Source organism: Oncorhynchus clarkii, chromosome 10, assembly GCF_045791955.1.
Source record: "Oncorhynchus clarkii lewisi isolate Uvic-CL-2024 chromosome 10, UVic_Ocla_1.0, whole genome shotgun sequence".
Taxonomy (NCBI): Eukaryota; Metazoa; Chordata; class Actinopteri; order Salmoniformes; family Salmonidae; genus Oncorhynchus; species Oncorhynchus clarkii.
In genome coordinates, this window is record NC_092156.1 from 32,369,796 (window position 1) to 32,391,262 (window position 21,467).

At 43.1% G+C, this 21,467-nt stretch overlaps 2 protein-coding genes across 2 annotated transcripts; both read right to left on the bottom strand.

Annotated features, from left to right (window-relative positions):
* Positions 1–547: 547 nt before the first annotated feature.
* On the bottom strand, positions 548–9,470 carry LOC139418276 (dolichyl-diphosphooligosaccharide--protein glycosyltransferase subunit STT3A). Its single transcript, XM_071167616.1, has 17 exons — positions 9,391–9,470; positions 7,428–7,555; positions 7,218–7,278; positions 6,959–7,080; positions 6,457–6,602; positions 6,241–6,331; positions 6,041–6,147; positions 5,652–5,816; positions 5,232–5,412; positions 3,567–3,722; positions 3,307–3,398; positions 2,888–3,043; positions 2,324–2,629; positions 2,081–2,183; positions 1,481–1,669; positions 1,279–1,394; positions 548–915 (listed from the first exon to the last, which is right to left on the bottom strand). Exons 2-17 carry the CDS (start codon positions 7,513–7,515, stop codon positions 877–879), a joined length of 2,118 nt encoding a protein of 705 aa, XP_071023717.1. The 5' UTR covers positions 7,516–7,555; positions 9,391–9,470; the 3' UTR covers positions 548–876.
* A 1,265-nt stretch (positions 9,471–10,735) lies between these two features.
* Positions 10,736–19,970, bottom strand: LOC139418277 (etoposide-induced protein 2.4 homolog). The gene is made up of 11 exons (XM_071167617.1): positions 19,809–19,970; positions 18,230–18,377; positions 17,426–17,571; positions 16,778–16,838; positions 16,564–16,630; positions 16,325–16,449; positions 12,590–12,709; positions 12,261–12,372; positions 12,042–12,153; positions 11,836–11,910; positions 10,736–11,720 (listed from the first exon to the last, which is right to left on the bottom strand). Exons 2-11 carry the CDS (start codon positions 18,269–18,271, stop codon positions 11,555–11,557), a joined length of 1,026 nt encoding a protein of 341 aa, XP_071023718.1. The 5' UTR covers positions 18,272–18,377; positions 19,809–19,970; the 3' UTR covers positions 10,736–11,554.
* Positions 19,971–21,467: the final 1,497 nt, after the last annotated feature.

The window sequence follows — 21,467 nt, forward strand, 5'->3', positions numbered from 1 at the left end:
CAAGTCAGGAGGAATGGGCCAAAATTCACCCTTGTGGAAGGCTACCAAAAACATTTGACCCAAGTTACACAATTTAAAGGCAATGCTACCAAAATACTGAGTGTATGTAAACTTCTGACCCACTGGGAATGTGATGAAAGAAATAATAAATCATTATACTATTATTCTGACATTTCACATTCTTAAAAGGCGTGATCCTAACTGACCTAAAACAGTGCATTTTTACTAGGATTAAGTGTCAGGAATTGTGAAAAACTGAGTTTAAATGTATTTGGCTAAGGTGTATGTACATTTGACTTCAACTGTATATACACAGTAGTACCCACCCTCTTTTCCCCCCAGTTCAAATCATATCATCTCCCATGATTGCTTATTGTATGCATTTGGTATTCAGCAAGCAAAATCATATATATATATATATACACACATATATTTTTTAAGAGTTGCATGGTTGCTAAATCTTGACTCAAAGCTCTTGGGAAAAACGTATCTGCCCATGGTAATGTAAATACAACGCAAATTCAAAACTAGACGGACAACATGCCAGTCACATTTATCCCGCTTTTATTGACCACATTATTAAAATCAAAGCTCACCGACTGACAATATTGTTATTTTGGCCATTGATTGCAGAAATAATTTGACATTTGATTGGACATTATTAAACACCACCTCCTGCCATTCCCAGACGAGAGAAACGCCACATTGGTAAAAAAAAAATGTATCTGCAATTCCCAACAAAAGTACAATATAAAAAAAATTAAAATTACATTTAAAAAAAAAAAAAAAGTTTAATTTCACACTCATCTGCAGACCACAGGGGAAGGCTTTCTCAGTGCTAAAAGGGGTTTATGAACGCTGATGGGTCAGCGGGCTTTACGTCCGTGATAGCCCTCGGTTATCCAGGTCTTTCACCTGAAGGTTAAAAAAAAAGGCCGTTAATAAATCGTAAAAAAAAAAATATTTTGACTCCTTGGTATCAAATAAGGAAATAGAATTTATACTCCCACATCGCAACTTTTTCATGTAGCGTCTACATGTAATGTTTTAAAAAAATAAGCCTCTGGAATTATTTTTTATTTAACTAGGCAAGCCAGTTAAGAACATTCTTATTTACAATGACGGCCTACACCGGCCAAACCCGGATGACGCTGGGCTAATTGTGCGCCGCCCTATCGGACTCCCAATCACGGCCGGTAGTGATTCAGTCTGGATTGGTCTGGTACTCTACAGGTGAATAAATACAGAGGAGTAGAATACCATAGCAAGGATTTATACCTTGTATATCCTGACCAGCCAGTGCTCTGTAGTGTAGGCCTCCTCCAGCACATCCAGCTCAAAGTCCTTGTTGCCGATCTCAGCATTTCTCACTCGATCATAGCCAGGGGGACGCTCTGGAACAAAGATTAGAACATCAGGACTAGGGCCAAGATGAATAGAAGCTTGACACCCAGTGTCATAATAAGGCAGGGTTACTCACTGGCCTCTGTGTAGACCTGGCCGAAGCGGTAGTAGCACATCTTGTACATAAGGCAGTTGAGCAGGACAGGGGAGCCCTCACGGTCCACACGGAACTCTCCAGTGGGGGTGTAGTAGTCGTGCTCCTTGATGTGCTTCCCTGTGTCTGTGCTGCCCCCAATGCGCACCATCCACAGAAACTTGTTAATGTCTGCACAGAGAGAGAGATGTGTTGGCAGACCCAAAGCATGAGTTATATTTTTAAGTTAAAGATTATCTAATGCAGTTGTATTCAAACTTTTACCACCAGAATTTCTGGGGACCCCATGTTTTCCGCAATTATTTATTGCGACCCCACCCCCAAAATCAAATGAACCTTAAAAATAAGATGCATTTAAATTGAAAACAACAAAAGCTTAAATTCAATGCATTTTCATCTTATCAAAAATGAAACCAATAAATGCATTTACCACTGATCTGATTCATGAATGTGGCAATGACAACTTAATCTGAAACAGATATGTTAAGAAGCTGTAATAATAAGAAGCTGAAGAATAATAAGAAGCTGTAATAATCCAAGAGTGATTGGCATTGATAGTTTCCACTGGCATTGTAGACTTACCGTCTGAGGAGTATCCCGTCAGTCCACCAAAAATGACCAGGACGTAGCTGACATCCAGCTCTCGCATGATCTCATAGGCCTTCTCCTCGGTGGACGCCATAGCCTACCGGTCAACAGACACACACAGTTCATATATAGTTCAGAAGTCACGGGTATCAACCACACATTAAGATGATAGGATTGCCACATGTCAGTCCCATGTAAAGGAATCAATACAGAGAAGAAAAAAATAAAACACTTCACCTGGCCAACTCTGGAGATGTGCGTGTTGTTCCATGTGTTGTTGTCCACTAGAATTGTTCGATTAGCCATGGCTGTTATCTGATAGCCGTAATCCCACCATGACATCACTTTAGCATCCTCTGGGGTGTTGTGGCGGAGCCAGTAGTAGGCCTCTCTGAAGTCATCAAAGATTATGCGGCTGCCGTCTCCGCCGCGGGCTGACAGGACGATGGAGGGGGAGGAGTAGGCCTCGCTGGTCACCCAGGTCGAGTGGAAGGTGTAGGTGATGAGGAAGAAGGTCATGACCAGAATCATCCCGCTGGCCACCTGGTGGACAAAATGGTACAGGATATGAGGGACCTAATACTACTTTCAGATCTACAGTGCTTAGGGGTTGTAACTGGACCAGGCCAAGATCACCCTTATCAAATGCATGCCCTGACTTCATCAGTTGGAATGATATCCAGTATCAAATGGCTACATGCCAAAGCTGCATTTAGGTGACAGTAACAACCATTTATTGAACAGTGCCATCTGGGGGCCAATATTGCAAATATATGCCTTGATGTATCCGTCCTCGCTTACCTCGTTCTTGATGGGGTAGGTGGAGTCCTGCTGCTTCTTGCTCTTCTTGTCTGGCCGACTGATATCCAGGTTCTTCATGTAGGTGGTGAGGACCTGGGACACACCAATGCCTGACAGGATGCACATGACTGGGGCCAGGACCAGCATCAGACGCACCTGAGGAGAGAAGCAGCCAAATCAGTTGAACATAACTTGCTACATAGTCTCTTTCTGGGAGCTCATCTGCTTGCACAACATACAATAGGGGAAAACTAATCAAGCGTTGCCAGACTTCATGAATATTATGGATGGATGGAGCCTAGGGGAGCACTGACAGGTACCATGTGCAATTCCTACTACAAAAGTAAATATTGGCATATTAGACACTACACATTTCAAATATTCCTCTCATCCAAGAGCTAATGTGCAGGCCGACTTACCATGACAGCTGAGAAGTACATGCTGGTGACTCCGTACATAATGATGAAGATCCTGGCATCAGACAAGTTGTTGAAGCAGTAATACAGACCCACTGTCAGTAGGAAGAAAAGCAGGTTAATTAAATCGTCGCAATGTTTTTCTTTACGTGTGATTTGTACCTTTGTCTCAACAGTATTCTGATCAATCCAGTTACCTAAACATCACTCTGCTGTGTAATTTCACCAGCAAAAACCATTTCAGACTGATTGAGTGGGTTTACCTGGGAACATGAAGACAAGCAGCTGCAGGTCAAAGTAGTAGGAGGACCAGGTGGTGGGCTGGTGCTCAGACACAGAGGCGATGATGGGGATGTTGTTCTTGGCATAGGACGGGTCCAGTAGCGAGTAGAAACGACCCGTCCAGGGGGAGATCTTCCCTGGGAAACACCACAATCACAACAGTCAAGTCGAGACAAATGAACAAGGCACTACCAAATCACTTGGTTCTGATATTTATTGGGTATAGGGTTATGCATTTCTGATATTTATTGGGTATAGGGTTATGCGTTTTATCTTTAACCACATCTGTATGTTCCTAAAATACTTTTTAATCTACAGGACCTCAAATTTAGAGAATGTTTTGATCTAGGAATAACCAAGTCTTGGTCCCATGTTTCATGAGCTGAAATAAATGATCCCAGACATTTGATCCCAGACATAAGCACCAAATGTATTTACATCCCTGTTAGTGAGCATTTCTCCTTTGCCAAGATAATCCATCCACCTGACAGGTGTGGCATATCAAGAAGCTGACTTAACAGCATGATCATTACACAGGTGCACCTTGTGTTGGGGACAATAAAAGGCCACTAAAAAGGTGCAGTTGTGCCACACAATTCAATGCCACAGACGTCTCAAGTTGCGGGAGCATGCAACTGGTATGCTGACTCCAGGAATGTCCACCAGAGCCGTTGCCAGATAATTAAATATTAATTTCTCTACCATAAGCCACCGCCGCATTTTAGAGAAATGGGCAGTAGGCCTCACAACCATGTGTAACCACACCAGGACCTCCACAGCCAGCTGCTTCAACTGCGGGATATTTTGCAACCAGCTACCCAGACAGCTGATAAAATTGTGGGTTTGCACAACCAAAGAATTTCTGCACAAATTATCAGAAACAGTCTCAGGGAAGCTCATCTGTTTGCTCGTCATCCTCACCAGGGTCTTGACCTGACTGCGGTTTGGCGTCGTAAATCAACTTCAGTGGGCAAATGCTCATTTGAATGCACAGAGATACTGTGACAAGATCCTGAGGCACACCGCCATCCCCTCATGTTTCAGCATGATGATGCACGGCCCCATGTCGCAAGGATCTGTAAACAATTCCTGGAAGCTGAAAATGTCCCCGCATACTCAGATATGCCACCCGTGAAGCATGTTTGGGATGCTCTGGGTCGACATTTCCAGCAACTTCGCACAGGCATTGAAGAGAAGTGGACAACATTTCACAGGCCACAACCAACAGCCTGATTTACTCTATGCAAAGGAGACGCGTCTCGCTGCATGAGGTAAATGGAGGTCACACCAGATACTAGTTCTGATCCACACCCCTACCTTTTTTGTTAAGGCGTCTGACCAACAGATGGATATTCTGTATTCCCAGTCATGTGAAATCCATGTTCAGGCCTAATTTATTTATTTCAGTTGACTGATTTTCTTATATGAACTGTAACTCAGTAAAATCTTTTCAATTGTTGCATTTATATTTTTGTTCAGTGTATATGTTAATCATCAAGAACAAACAGGCTTTGAACAACTATACAGGTCTGTAAATAGAAGCCTACATTACCGAGTAGAGACATTGCTCTGGCCCAGAGTTCAAATACTTAAGCTGTACTTGATTGAGTGTATTTTCCTGTGCGGATCCTTGGCGAGTTTCTTACCGGTCAGCATGAGCACGGTGCCCACAGAAAGCAGGACGAAGCCCACCAGGGAGATTACGCTCTTGAAGAGGACCTCAAACTGTTGAGTGTTCAGCTTGCTGCGCAGGTAGTCCACAAAGGCATGGATCTGACACAGGCCAAACACCCCGAATGCTGCCATGTGCTCAGACGACTGCACAGGCTTCAATGGAGACAAGGAGGTGAACGGAGTGAGTGTAATATCCCAAAATCCCTCCAATGGCAAACATTTGTGATAATAGGATATATAATCATTATTTTGAAAAATCATACTGGGCCATAATATTTATCGACCCATGTTGTAGTCACAAGATAACATGCAGTCTAACTGCATGTCCAGAGCAACATCTGGACAGCAGCTGTGTATGCGTTGGAAGGGAGAGAATACAGGTAAGTGTTTACCTGAAAGCCGACGAAAGAGATCTGCATGGAGAGGATGGTTCCCAGGCAGTAGACAGTGCAGTAGGCCACGTAAATACGGTGGGAGAAGCGGCCGGTGAGCATGAGGACAAGCACGTGGAGGGGGATGAGGTTGATCAGGAACACATAGCCACCCCAGGAGGACACCTGCAGACAAAGACATAAGGGTTGTGTTCATTTGGTTTAACGTTTTTGCTATATAGTGTAACAATGTTGTTTGCTATTTTTCCTTTATCTTAAATGCAGCCATGGCAAGTCTCCTTCAGATAAGCCTCACAAGTAGTGTCAACCTTTAGCAGGGACCAAGTTACTGTAATTTTCAGTTTCTAAGTTCCTTATATTTTCCTTTATTTTAGAGGCATTGGTCTCACCATATAAAAGTAAGCCAAGGCACACATGGAGGACCAGTAGATGGAGCCTGTATTGACTGCCTTGATCCACATGTAGTATGTCAGCAGCATGCAAAATATAGCAATACCTGGACAGAAAAACAAGAAAATATATTAAAGATCACAACAAGGGCCAAGTCTTTTAGAGGGGCATGTCTGTGGGGAAGAGGCATGTTCTGTACCTTCATTGTCATAGGAGCCGGCAACAGAACGGGAAATGTAGCCAGGTACCACTGCTATCATGGCGGCAGCCAAGAGCCCAGCACCTGCATCCTACAAGAAGAAGACAGTAGATTTGAAAACCATGGAAACAAGTACATCTCAGAGCACTTGAGCATTTTCAGTTTGTAGGTTACCTTTGTTTCTTTACGCTTTCTACCGGATGTGCTGCAACCTACCTTGAGCTCCTTGGTAAAGTGGTAGGTGACAATGGCAGTGAAGGAGGAGAAAAGGGGAGCCAGGAAAACACAGACGTTACGGATGTCGATGGTGATGTGGAAGAAGTTCAGGACGTGGTACAGGGCAGCAGATGTGATCATCAGGCCTGGGGGACAGGGCAGGACAAAGAGTTAACACAGGACAAGTCCACACCAGGAAGCTGCCTACCTCAATGAAGTACACAAAATGGCCTTGGGGAACCCGGACAGAATAGAAAGAGTTAACAAAGGGCAAGTAGCTTCTATCAGTGTTAGCTTGCCGTTGCCGAATAATGTGTGGACAAGGCCAACACAACCACAGAAAGGATGTTTATGACAGAGGGGGGAAAAAGGTGACAATAGAGTTGATGACCCAAAGCCACCTTAACACAGGACAGTCTCTTTTAGTGGAACATTCTAATGTTTAGATAGTCACCCAATAACTTCAAGTACAGTCTTGTGTTGAACAGGTGATCCCACCTACCTGGGTAAATGGTGCCACCGATGATCCTCCCCAGAGGGTACCATGCCCGGTCATCAAACCAGTTATGAAAGTTGTAGAATCCCTCCTCTACCAAGAAACGTGTTGTCCGGTAGTTGAAGTACCTGACGATGAAGAAACAAAGCATGCAAGGGATTTGAACACCATTTGAATTTCAATAGTAAACTGGCATCAATTTGAACAATTGGGGGGGGGGGGGGGGGGGGGGGGGGGGGATCGTAAAATAAGGTAGTGGACTTACGGATCAAACTCATGGATGACACTCTCAAACCTCAACACAGAGAAAAGCCTGGTGGAAAAGGCTGGGGATAAGGGGGAAATAAAGAGCAAGTCTAAATCATCTCTACTCATGTCAGAGTCAGGTGACAACAGCCTTCAATAATAATAATAATAATAAATGAATACTATAAGTGAAGAGTAACAGAAAATCATGTAAAGTGTGTGTTCTTACAGAGGATTGCAGCCATAGACAGGATGAGCAGCTTCAGCAGCGTATCCTGTTTTTCATAGGATAGCCGCAAGAAGCCCAACTTCGTCATCTTCAAGCAGGGAGGGATAACTTAGCTTATCCCTTAGTACCTGTTGGGAAGAAAATCTAAATTAACCGTGTAGGTGTGAGGCAGCAAGCACCATTCCACATTTGCCTTGCTTGTACATGAGTCAGAGCAGCAGTCATTCAGTTTTTTAGTAGCTTGATCAGTAACTCGGTCATGAGGCAAATCTGTTCAATAAAAATTATTCTTTGTTGCATTTCTGGTTTTTTTTAAACATGGTGCTTCAGTCTACAAACTCAGGTTGGGTAAGTTCTACTACTGTGTTTGTTGAAAAACTCACTTGACGAATGTTAAATACATCACACAATATATTAATCCATGTCTATATTTGAGTTTATTGAGTTGATTTTATTTTTTAACAGGGACAGTGCACATTAATCAAAAATGCCAGTTTTAGCCAGCCGGCTAATTTTCAACCACAGTCCCTGGGCAGGTTATTAAAAACAATTACAATATAGACAAGAGCAACATAGAACAAAAAGTAGCAAGACAAATTTCATAAAAGCAACAAAGTGTTTCCACACCTCACAAGATACAGACATGGAAAGCGGCAACATACAGCTAGGGACCATGTTCACAAATCTGATTGACCTTAAGCCATGTCTTCAAGAATTTTGTGAAAGTGTGATATGTGGTGCAGTTAGGTGTGTCTGATGGCAGTGTATTCCAGACATGGGAAGCTCTCACAGAGAAAGCGGATTTACTAAAGGTGATTTTCCTTAAGGGAACTACACAGTCACCTCTCATGGCAGACCTTGTGGATCTGCTCCCATATGTTTGGGTTTTCTGTTTAACAAAAATACTGAGTGGAGGGGGAGCCAGGCCATTTAGGATCTTGAATAGAAGACATGCGTCGGTGTATTGCACAAGATTTTCCCAACTCAGGAGCTCATGCTTTCTCAGGATGTAACAGTGATGATGGCTATTGGGCTTCCTATCAAGCACTTTGAGGGCCTGTTTGTAGACAGACTGAATAGGTCTTAATGTTGTACAGCAAGTTTGGGCCCAACTAGTCAAGCAGTATATTAAGTGGGGGAGTATCATAGATTTGAAGTACAGTTTTGCTACCAATGTAGTCAAACAATTTCGTATAAATCAGAAATTAGCTAGGTTGAATTTGGTTATTTTAATGACCTTTTTCACATGCTTTTTAAAAGAGAGGTTGGAATCAAGTATGCTGCCGAGGTACTTAAAATCTGATACCACCTGGAGCTTCTCCCCTGACACACAATACTAACACTATTTGCCAAATGAAATCACTGACTGGGTTTAAAGACGTGCCCAACCAACTCTGTTCCAACCAGATAAGGACACGCGCACCGCCAGGTTGGATGTGGCGAGAGGAATCAAACCAGGAAATGGATGCAACTCGGTCTAGGCTGCAAACTTTCCTTGTATTGACATTCATAGTTATTTTTCTGCCTTGACCAACCAAATTAATTAACCCAGGCTATTAATGTTGTAGACATGGCAACACCGGTAATAGAGAAATTCTGCTAAATAGCTGACATTAAGGAATTGTCAAGTTCAATGCAAGTAGCTAGCGAATGTCGTTAATGTAGCTAATTTTCTAGCAAATAATCTGCATGCATGCATTGTCCTAAACGCAATAAATGGTTAGCCATCTGGTGGGTTTTACGTTCCTGTAAAAAAAGACGGCTCGAGTTTAAGGGAATCTGGGCTGTGCCTTATTTTTACATGCTAGCTAACTTTAGCTGTATGAACGAACATAAGCTCTTCTTCCACTTACTCTCAAAATTACACAACTTCAGAATATGCATACAAACAGAACCACATAGCATTTCAATTATCTATCTCGTTGAATATGTTGATTTGCCAGCTATTTTGAGCGGCACTTACCCACTCCGTTCCTGTTACATACACTTTTCTCACACACAACCTTGTGTGCCTCTGAATCCCACCCAACTAAGCTATGCAACGTGTTTATTGGTCTTGCGTCGGACCTCAGGAAACTATCTCATTCCTGATTCGTTAATGAGCTATCATTCAAACAGACCGGATAAATCGCTGTTCCTTCCAGTGACGTGTCCTTAATGCTGAGAAAATATCTTGAGGGAGTTCGATTAAGCTGAACTGCGATGTACCGGGCTATGGCCAGTGACGTGAACGGGAAAAAGCGGTGAGGGAGGACTGCTTTCTCAAAATCGAACATTAATCTGCGAATCCCCTTCTTGATTAAATTGGTCTGGCAGTATAAAAAGCGACACCCATATATATTTGTTTTAACCTTGTTAAATATCTCTTAGTTTCCAACCAGTTATGCAGTAAAGTATCACCTACATTTGGACATTAATATAACACCAACATTTTGTGAATTATTTTACAAATGTTGAGATGTTTTAAATAAAATATCCACGTTGGAAACATTTAGCAGTTTGCAATATAATATTTTAGAATAATTGTGTCAATCAAGATGACTTCCAATTAGATGTAGTGTATACTGACCAATTTTATTGAAATTAGGCATAATACTTTTACAAAATCTCACTCACATATATCAATCTGGATACATAAATACTATGCACTTACAATTATTACATACTGCCCCCCCCCAACCTATTAGATAAGATTAGGTAAAAGCTTGATGGTAACCCCCATGGTGAGGTTTTGGTTGAACATTCAGAGCCAAGAGATATTATGCCAAAAATCCCTCACAGCCCATTTGGATTTGCCACTGCTCAAAGGGGAACATAAACACAGAGGGCTTCTCCCATCTGTAAAGGTATGCACTATACACCTTCCTTTCTTCCTTCAAGAGAAAATCAGTCAGAACGGAGCTCAGTGACATCTTCCAAGTACCTACACTGCAGTGTTCTGTGTACAATTGATCGAAGCAGAAGTGAGTCGAACAAAGTAGTAGATAAAGCAGTTTGGCAGTGTCATCTGATCTGGCCAAGCAGCAGAGTCATACAGCTTCACCTGTCTGTCTAATACACAACTATAGAAAACAGCTTCTTCAAAACAGCTAGCCTTACTTTACACACAACAACCAGTGATATATTTGGATTAATTAAGGATGCTCCTTTTTGTGGGATGTTTAGACCAGCTCCCATACTGAAAGTGTACAAATTACAATTAGTCTAAAGAAAGCACTTATAGGAATAAAAAAAAAAAGTATCCCTTTGTTTTCACCACACAAGATTATTCCTGGGTTTCTGGCCAGGAGTATCAGTGATGCCCTGGCTTTACAGAGAAACAGCTATTTATTAACAAGACAACGTCCCATCAGTGTGAAAGGAATGTCACTTGCAACACAGAAAAATGTACATGTCACAACTCTTGTGCTCCACTTTTGAACACCGCAAACATGTCACCCCCTTCAATGGAGAAGGGGCTTATTTTAGTCACACACACTTTGATGAACATCTAGTCACTGGGTGCATCCCTGTGCTGATTCCTCAAACAAAGGAATACCAAGGATTGTGTGACCAGTGTCTAAAGCTCTGTCTGTCATTCAAAATGTAGAGTAACATAACATGAGTCCTGGCAAAAAATGTAACCCTTTTCCTTTTTCTCTTCCACATCAAGAGTTTTATACAAAGCAGTCTGGGATCAGCCACGGGGTGATAAACAGAATAAACAAGCAAAACATTGGAGTAGCAATCAAAAAGAGCAGAACAAAAACTAATGAAGAAAAACAATGTATATGACTGCTTTTGCTTAATTTAAAGCACTAAAATGGCACATCATACATAAAAAAACAATTAAAACAAAACATTTTAATGAGAATAAGATATAAGAATCCTGTGTGTTTGAGTGTGAGGCACACAGCAGTTAAATCTCCTTACATGTCATTCACATTAAAAACACACCTGACCTGTGCTCCAAAATAATATGAAATTGGCCATAGTAAAATCGTTAAAAGCACAATAAAACCTAGCTTTAAACCAAACATCCTCCTCCTGTCCTGATAAGAGAGATCCTTCCACAGACAGAATCAACTGCTCCATTGGTTTACTGAGCAGAGCTGCTCCCTTGTCGTCGTCCCCCCCCCCGGTGGGCATCACTGGGTGGACAGGGGTCTCTGGCGGGCAGGAGAGGCGTGGGGAGAGGTAGGCAGCTTCTCGGCGGAGATGGACGAGTTCAGGGAGGACTGCAGGTGGACCGTCTTGTGGAACAACTTGTTGCTAATCAGCACAACCAGAGAGAAGAGGCGCAGCTGGAAGTGGCTGTGTATGGAAGATACGGGGTGGAAGAAAAGAGTGAGTGAGCAGGGAAGATTTCACTGGCTCTTTTCACACAAGTGAATCAGTTTGATTAGGGCGTGCAGTGCACCATACTCACTATAGCTTTGTTGGGGTTTTGGCCTCGTTAGCGCTGATAATGAACAGAGGGAATAGGATGGAGAACAGACAGCCACTATTGCAGAAAAAAAATAGTATGATTTTAATGGATCATTAAAATGATTTGGGATATTAGTAGGACTGAAAGTCTGCATATTGTCTGCATGGCTTGAAAGAAAGACAGAGAGAAGACATTAGTGGCATTACCTGATTATATATGAAGAGGGGAGGGCAGTCAACAGAGCCATGGGGAGACCAAAGCCAAAGTAGTAGGGCCAGTTCCTCTCAATGTTGGACAGCCGTTGGTGCATCTCAATGCCTTGGATGAAACGGTTACAAATGGGTTGAGATTTTAATCAGTTCCTATTATCTAAAATGAGTATAATACTTTTACAAGAAATACATCTGAGTAGAAAGGAGGCTCACCATGGTTGAACCAGCGATACTCAAAGCAGTAGAGGGAGTAGAGCAAAGACATGTGGAGAAGGCTGACCATCTGTCCAATAGCGTCGATGGGGAAGAGACTCACAACCATACCCTAGAGGACCACAACAAAGACAAGATGAGATAATATGTTGATTACTAACTCGAACCATTGAAGGTAATGGATCACAGCTCTCAGTGTTGAACCCGAAGACCCCTGTAGGTTTTAATTACAACATAACCTTAGAGAACCCTCTTGACAGATAGTGAGATCATGATTGATAGTGAGTCTTCATGAACTTGACACATGGGAATGTCAACTGCTGTACTACCTGAATGAGGAAGAGAGCCTGGAGGAGGAGGTTGAAGATCATGTCAGCGATGATCTTACTGACGCTGGGGAAGGGCTGGGCTTTCCGACCAGACACCTCGAAGGCCAGGTCAGCTATGTCCTACAGCAGACAACCAGAGGACGCGTTAACATGTGTTACACAGTAAAACAGGAGGTTAACGTCTCACAAGATCCTCAGGCAATAATATTCAAGACTGGAAGATAATATAGATAGCAATAACAAGGGAAATTCTTAACTACTGTGAGACATTCAACTGTATCAAAGCCACTACTCTATCCCGAGCATTGCTGGAAACTATATTGTCAACAGAGACTGTAATTTGGTTGAATGCATTCAGTTCTGCAACTGACTAGGTATCCCCCTTTACCATTATTCATTAAATTGGATTATGATAAAAGGTATGGTTAGTGCTATCCTGTAGGGATGCACACTTAATCAAATTGCAATATCGACATGTACAATATCCATATCGCAAGAGGCTCCAATCTTTTTTTAAAACACCATCAATTTAAATGTAATAAAGGTACCCTGGGAAAGTCTGACCAACACTTAGGTTTCTACCCCGTCACAAAAACTTCGACTGTACCAGGCCTTTTCATTAGTTGTCATTCCAAACACCACCAACCATAGAATTCAAATAATAGTTTGATTTCTATGATCCCAACAATTCACCAAAGTGTTTTGTAAAATTGCAATACATTTTTTTTTTTAAATGCCCATATCGTGGAGCCCTACTATCCGGGATCCTTGGGATGTCCCTACCCTAAAACTAAACCTAACCCATACCCTAACTCTTACCTAACCCTAACCTTATTCTTACCTAACCCTTACCTAACAGTATTCAATTTCATATCGGGTGACATCAGAGTTGGGACATCCCAAGGATTTCATTTTTATTTATTTTATTTCACCTTTATTTAGCCAGGTTGGCAAGTTGAGAACAAGTTCTCATTTACAACTGCGACCTGGACAAGATAAAGCAAAGCAGTTCGACACAGAGTTACACCTAGAGTAAAACAAACATACAGTAAATAATACAGTAGAAAAATAAGTCTATATACAATGTGAGCAAATGAGGTGAGATAAGGGAGGTAAAGGCAATAAATAGGCCATGGTGGCGAAGTAAATACAATATAGCAATTAAAACACTGGAATGGTAGATTTGACAGTAGATGAGTGTGCAAAGAAGAAATACCGGGGTGCAAAGGAGCAAAATAAATAAATAAATAAATACAGTAGGGGAAGAGGAAGTTGTTTGGGCTATTTACAGGTGCAGTGATCTGTGAGCTACTCTGACAGCTGGTGCTTAAAGCTAGTGAGGGACATAAGTGTTTCCAGTTACAGAGATTTTTGTAGTTCGTTCCAGTGATTGGCAGCAGAGAACTGGAAGGAGAGGCGACCAAAGGAGGAATTGGCTTTGGGGGTGACAACTGAGATATACCTGCTGGAACACGTGCTACAGGTGGGTGCAGCTATGGTGACCAGTGAGAAGAAATAAGGCGGGACTTTACCTAGCAGGGTCTTGTAGATGACCTGGAGCCAGTGGGTTTGGCGACGAGTATGAAGCGAGGAGCAGCCAACGAAAGCATACAGGTCGCAGTGGTGGGTAGTATATGGGGCTTTGGTGACAAAACGGATTGCACTGTGATAGACTGTATACAATTTGTTGAGTAGGGTGTTGGAGGCTATTTTGTAAATGACATCGCCGAGGAGCGGTAAGATGGTCAGTTTTACGAGGGTACGTTTGGCAGCATGAGTGAAGGATGCTTTGTTGCGAAATAGGAAGCCAATTCTAGATTTAACTTTGGATTGGAGATGTTTTATGTGAGTCTGGAAGGAGAGTTTACAGTCTAACCAGACACCTAGGTATTTGTAGTTGTCCACATATTCTAAGTCAGAACCGTCTAGAGTAGTGATGCTGGACGGGCGGGCAGGTGCAGGCAGCGATCGGTTGAAGAGCATGCATTTATTTTTACTTGTATTTAAGAGCAGTTGGAGGCCACGGAAGGAGAGTTGTATGGCAGTGAAGCTCATCTGGAGGGTTGTTAACAGTGTCCAAAGGGCCAGAAGTATACAGAATGGTGTCGTCTGCGTAGAGGTGGATCAGAGACTCACGAGGAGCAAGAGCGACATCGTTGATATATACAGAGAAGAGAGTCGGCCCAAGAATTGAACCCCCATAGAGACTGCCAGAGGCCCGGACAACAGGCCCCCAGGTTTGACACACTGAACTCTGTCAGATAAGTATTTGGTGAACCAGGCGAGGCAATCATTTGAGAAACCAAGGCTGTTGAGTCTGCCAATGAGGATGTGGTGATTGACAGAGTCGAAAGCCTTGGCCAGGTCAATGAATACGGCTGCACAGTATTGTTTCTTATCGATGGTGGTTAAGATATTGGTTAGAGCCGTGAGCGTGGCCGAGGTGCACCCATGACCAGCTCTGAAACCAGATTGCATAGCGGAGAAGGTACGGTGGGATTCGAAATGGTCGGTAATCTGTTTGTTGACTTGGCTTTCAAAGACCTTAGAAAGGCAGGGTAGGATAGATATAGGTCTGTAGCAGTTTGGGTCAAGAGAGTCCCCCCCCCCTTTGAAGAGGGGGATGACCGCAGCTGCTTTCCAATCTTTGGGAATCTCAGACGACACGAAAGAGAGGTTGAACAGGCTAGTAATAGGGGTTGCAACAATTTCGGCAGATAATTTTTAGAAAGAAAGAGCCAAGATTGTCTAGCCCGGCTGATTTGTGGGGGTCCAGATTTTACAGCTCTTTCAGAACATCAGCTGGCTGGATTTGGGAGGAGAAATGGGGAAGGCTTGGGCAAGTTGCTGTGGGGGGTGCAGTGCTGTTGACCGGGGTAGGGGTGGCCAAGTGGAAAGCATGGCCAGCCGTAGAAAAATGCTTATTGAAATTCTCAATTATAGTGGATTTATCGGTGGTGAGTTTCCTATCCTTAGTGCAGTGGGCAGCTGGGAGGAGGTGCTCTTATTCTCCTTGGACTTTACAATGTCCCAGAACTTTTTTGAGTTTGTGTTGCAGGAAGCAAATTTCTGCTTGAAAAAGCTAGCCTTGGCTTTTCTAACTGTATTGGTTTCTAACCTCCCTAAAAAGTTGCATTTCACAGGAGCTGTTCGACGCTAATGCAGAACGCCACAGGATGTTTTTGTGTTGGTTAAGGGCAGTCAGGTCTGGAGAGAACCCAGGGCTATATCTGTTCCTGGTTCTAAATTTATTGAATGTGGCATGCTTATTTAAGATGGTGAGGAAGGTTTTTTTTTTTTAATAACCAGGCATCCTCTACTGATGGGATGAGGTCGATATCCTTCCAGGATACCCGGGCCAGGTCGATTAGAAAGGCCTGCACGCTGAAGTGTTTCAGGGAGCGTTTGATAGTGATGAGTGGAGGTCGTTTGACCGCTGACCCATTACGGATGCAGGCAATGAGGCAGTGATCGCTGAGATCGGGTTTGAAAACAGGGTTAGGGTCACAGTTTAGGTCACCTAGCAGCACGAGCTCTGAAGATAGATGGGGGGCAATCAGTTCACATATCCACGTATCCAGATCACAGCTGGGGGGTGTCGTTTAGACTAAAAGTATACACAACTAGTGCTCTCCAGTGCCAACCGTGCATCAGTTCTCCCTGACCAGCACCCTTGTTACAACAACCACAAAACATCTCTATCATCGTCTGTGTCCTAACTAACAGAGGCCTCACCTGGAACCAGATGGCGTTGACTATCTTGCTGAGCACAAACAAAGGGAGCACCCAGAGAGCACTGAACACGGAGGTCAATATGAACTCCAGCCAGGACCAGACGTTGCCATGGAGAGAGGGGTCACCTGGCAGGAAATGGCTCTTTGAGTGACAGATTTGACCACTGTTCTTAACAAATCACTATGAAGCATGTGATAATGGAGTAAACCCACCCCACTGTTCCTGGCAGGCACACATACCGATGATTATTGCTGTCAGAGTCTGCAGCAGTGGAATAAACACCCGGTAGAAGAGGAACAGACTGAGCTGCAAAGGGAATCGGAGGGGGGATTACTAACACAAACAATGTCTACGTAGTATTACATACAGTATTTGCCCATCATAAAAATACAGTATTTGCATGATATACATTTATCAAATGGTTTAAAAATATAGAATAGTGTTATTATTTACCCAGAACACTCCCCCATTCCAGGCACAGCACTGAAAAATCCTACTGGCTAATTTGGGTTCACTGAAAGAAAGAATATGACAACACATTGTCATTAATAGGCACAAAAAGGTATAGGCCTTGGCCTATCGTGGACACTGGACAGCATACAAGGATCCATATTATAGGTCTTTACTCATAACTCTTAGGGCACAACTCAATCTGTATCGCGAAAGTTCAATGCTATAGAGAAATTTAAAGGCCATATTCACACATTAGCGGAGACTGCATTCAAAGAAAACACTGCATATGTCGGCTCAATTGGATATCAATCGCGCAATAGCGCTGAACTTCTGCGTTAGGGATTTAATTGAGCCCCTAATATGAACCTTTCACAACTAGAAATAGCGTATCAGGTTAGAGAGGGAGAAATGTAAATAAAATAGCAAAATATCAGTGTCTATTAAGCAGTAGACTTTTATGATATGTAACATGTATACCCTTTCTTATACCCACAATATTGTGCCAACCTGAACAGAAGTGTGCTGGCTCTGACATTCTCTTTTCCCATCACCCTTTCACAGTTACAGAAACAGTGGTGGATACATGACCAGGACAGCCCAGCTTGGCAGTGTGAATAGGGTATTGCAGCCCTACGTGCCAGTGCCTACCTCTCCTGTTTGCGTTCCTCACTCTGGGCCCGTCTCTGAGCCAGGGCCCCGCTGGCTCTCCTCCTCCGCTGCTCCTCCCTTTTCTGCTGGATGCGGGCATCCAGCTTGGAGATAGTTCCAATCCCCAAAATGGAGTCCTTAATCCCCTGTTAGGACACACAGAAAATATGCACAGACTGGGGTAAATTACTTAAAGGAAATTAACACATCACATTAGACTTGGTGAGTTGAAAAGCTCAATAGTAGTGTTTTAAATACAAAATGTATTTTTATATCATCATTTATATCGTCATGTAGCATGCGCTTTAATGCACTTGTTTACATAGTAGCACAGTTGAAATAAAACAAATTAATTAAAAAAAACAAGGCTAATCTTTGTTCTGCTTTTGTGGAGGGGATCACTAGCCATCTGGAAGCAAGATGATAAGGTTCAAGGTAAACAACACAAAGGTAAACATTTGGTTAAGCCTCTAAATGTAGGCTACTATGATTTTGCCCCAAAGCTACGTTTGCTCTACTTCCTTTAGACTAGAGAAAACAAGACAAAAATAAAAAGCTTACATTTTCTCAAAACATTTCACTTGTCTTGTGTAAAAACGCACCAATTAACCAGGAAAAATGTTAAATGGGGCACTGGATGGCTTCAATTGAACTAAAAACATAGTTCCCAATGGATCTATACAGAACTTGGTAGTTGGTACACATCCTCATGATTCAGTGTCATAGCTGTACAGTCCTTTAACTCTATGTGTTGGCCTATCACTTGTGTGTGGATAGACAGGGTGTGTTGTGTTGTTGTCTGACCGTCGCAACATTGCGGAGGAAGGCCCTGATGCTGTCTGTCATCTCCAGACCATCTGCAGATCCATCAACTGCAGAAGGAGGGGTGGCTGGGGACCTGGTCAGCTCTCATGGCAGGGAGGGTAACACCCAGCAACACCACACAGGAAAGCTGTTAGAGAGAGCAGCAGGGTCACTTTGCTCCATGTCTCATTATATTAAAAGGCGCATGTCATGTTATACAGCCTATATTTATTCACATCAGGGAGGCAAACCAAGCGGGATGGGTATAATTTGTGGAAAGTTCCAACAGGAATCTCTACCAAAAACGTTGTGAAGTACAAGGATGCCAACAAACAACGCATACACAGTAGCACGATCAATTCACCTCCCTAATTACATTTTTCGGAATAAACGTGGACGGTGAGTGAAAAACTTAAATAAATAGCCCACTCCTACCCGGTATCTTATTCTGCCGCTATACAACCTTGTATGTGTTGTTTGTTGGCAACCTTGTTATTTACTTAGTTTATGGAACAGATTCCTGTTGGAACGTTCCACACCCAACCAAGCGACCTGGCTGTGTCGACATCAGTCACAACACGTGTCACACAGGAAAGATTCCTGTTGGAACGTTCCACACCCAACCAAGCGACCTGGCTGGCTCGACATCAGTCACAACACGAGTCACACAGGAAAGATTCCTGTTGGAACGTTCCACACCCAACCAAGCGACCTGGCTGTGTCGACATCAGTCACAACACGAGTCACACAGGAAAGATTCCTGTTGGAACGTTCCACACCCAACCAAGCGACCTGGCTGTGTCGACATCAGTCACAACACGAGTCACACAGGAAAGATTCCTGTTGGAACGTTCCACACCCAACCAAGCGACCTGGCTGTGTCGACATCAGTCACAACACGAGTCACACAGGAAAGATTCCTGTTGGAACGTTCCACACCCAACCAAGCGACCTGGCTGTGTCGACATCAGTCACAACACGAGTCACACATGAAAACATTTAGAGCAACAGGTTCACTTTGCTCAGCGGGTCTGTAAACTGATTGTTCACTGGCTTTATTGGTGACATTATATTGAATAACCAGTTACCATGTTATCAAATAAACATTTCTGAATTCAATTTCTCGCCAGGTAACCAGCCATCTGTTGTTATCCAGTCATGGTTGAAACGTCGCTTTGCCTCAAGACTTGTGACCTTCTTGTGCAGACAATACTGAAACGGTAACGCTAGCTAACACATACAAAACCAAACATGGTATAGTAACCACATCGTTAACGTTACTTAGAATAACTAACGTTAGCTATCTAACGGTAGATCGTTATTTAGCTAGTATACAGTACATACGTTCAGTTTTAAGAATAGTCAATATTTTAGGTGTGAAACAAACTTAGCTAGCTAAAAAAATAAGTTAGCTAGTAAACATTACATCGTCCAAACTAAAACGGTGCAAGCTAGTTAGCACGCAAGCTAACTTGTCTCACTGGCTCGTTAGCTAAGCTAACAACGAAAATGATTTACTTGAATCAAGCAGACATTAAAGACAGGTCAGATAATCGATCATTTAGTCACCATGACCTACCTCATGCGACACTTTCCCTGAAATATTATCTTCACTTTTTTTTTACTGTTTCTTGAGCTCTTTCTTCTGCAACAACAAACCAACCCCTGGCCCGTAATTTGTGTATTGGGCAACCTCCAACCAAGGGGATTGTGGGAGGTGTAGTGTGGTGTGGAATGATGGCTAAAAGTTGTGTCCACTGAAGTGTGACTTCCTTCCCTTCACTCACACGATATGAAGGCAATAATCATGGTTATATTGTTGATTGTTAGTCCCCGTTAGGTCTCTTCCTTGCCCTGCCACAGTGCTTCTGCTTCAATAAGGTATATAAACCCTGGATTGCTGATGTATTGGTCATTGAGAGGCTTTGCCTCCTGCTGGCCATATTAACACTCCCCATTAGGAGCAGAATGGAATTCTACAGTATTTCAATGAAATGTTTCATGGGCATTGTTGTAGTGGGGACAGTAACATTAGTAATCTAAAAAAAATAGACTTTAAGGAATGTATGTTTAGCTCACATAATATAATTTAAAAGTATGCATTAAGGTATCTGTAATATAACAAATGTGGCAAAAATTAACGTAGACATTAAATACATTTGAATTTTTATAGCTTCCAAAATATTTTTTATGACGGTGGTGTCATGGTGGCTTCAACACAGCACCCCTATCAGTCATCTAGTGTATATAAATCATTGTTAGGCTTGCACTTTTGGGATTTAGGCCAGGTGAAGCCACTGAGGTATAATATTAACTGGAGACTGTTAATTTGTCCGTCTGTTGTTTTCAAGGTAATCTACTCATGTTCGCCGATTCATGGACTGTCTATATCCGGTTTGCATCAGTTTATGCGGGCCAACAGGGAGCAGCGCGAGTAGCGACTATCTTCGGCTGTGAGGGATGTAAAAAATTGTCCTCAGCAACAATTATTGGAATAATTCAATGGATATTCTGGACATAAAGGTGTCTTATTAGAAATTTTCAAATATGATTTGTGGCCATCTATGGAATTTTCTTTCTGGGCCGGGAGTCAGTTGAACTGTAGTACCGAAGCAAAACTGTAGGAGCAGTCTAAACCATGCTTCTAGACCGGGGGGCACTTCAATCCGGTCCGCAAGACATTTACAAAAAATGTCTCCCCAGTTTCATGGTATCCAATTGGTAGTTATAGTCTTGTCCCATTGCTGCAACTCCCGTACGGACTCGGGAGAGCTGAAGGTTGAGTGCTGTGCGTCCTCCGAAACACGACCCAGCCAAGCCGCACTGCTTCTCGACAATGCCCGCTTAACCCGGAAGCCAGCCGCACCAAGTGTCAGAAGAAACACCTGTCAGCGTGCATGCGCCTGGCCCACCACAGGAGTTGCTAGAGGCGCGATGGGACAAGGAAATCTCGGCCTGCCAAGCTCTCTCCTACCCCGGATGACGCTGGGTCAATTGTGCGCTGCCTCATGAGTCTCCCAGTCACTGCCAGCTGTGACACAGCCTGGAATCGAACCCGGGTCTGTAGTGATGCCTCAATGGTGCCTTAGACCGCTGTACCACTCGGGAGGCCCCCGCAAATTTAACAAACAATTGGTCCCCCCAAAAATGTATCCCTCCGTTGAATATCAAAATCCTGATGTAGCCCTCAAGCCAAAAAGTTTGCCTACCCCTGTTCTAGAACGAAACCCTAGACCCT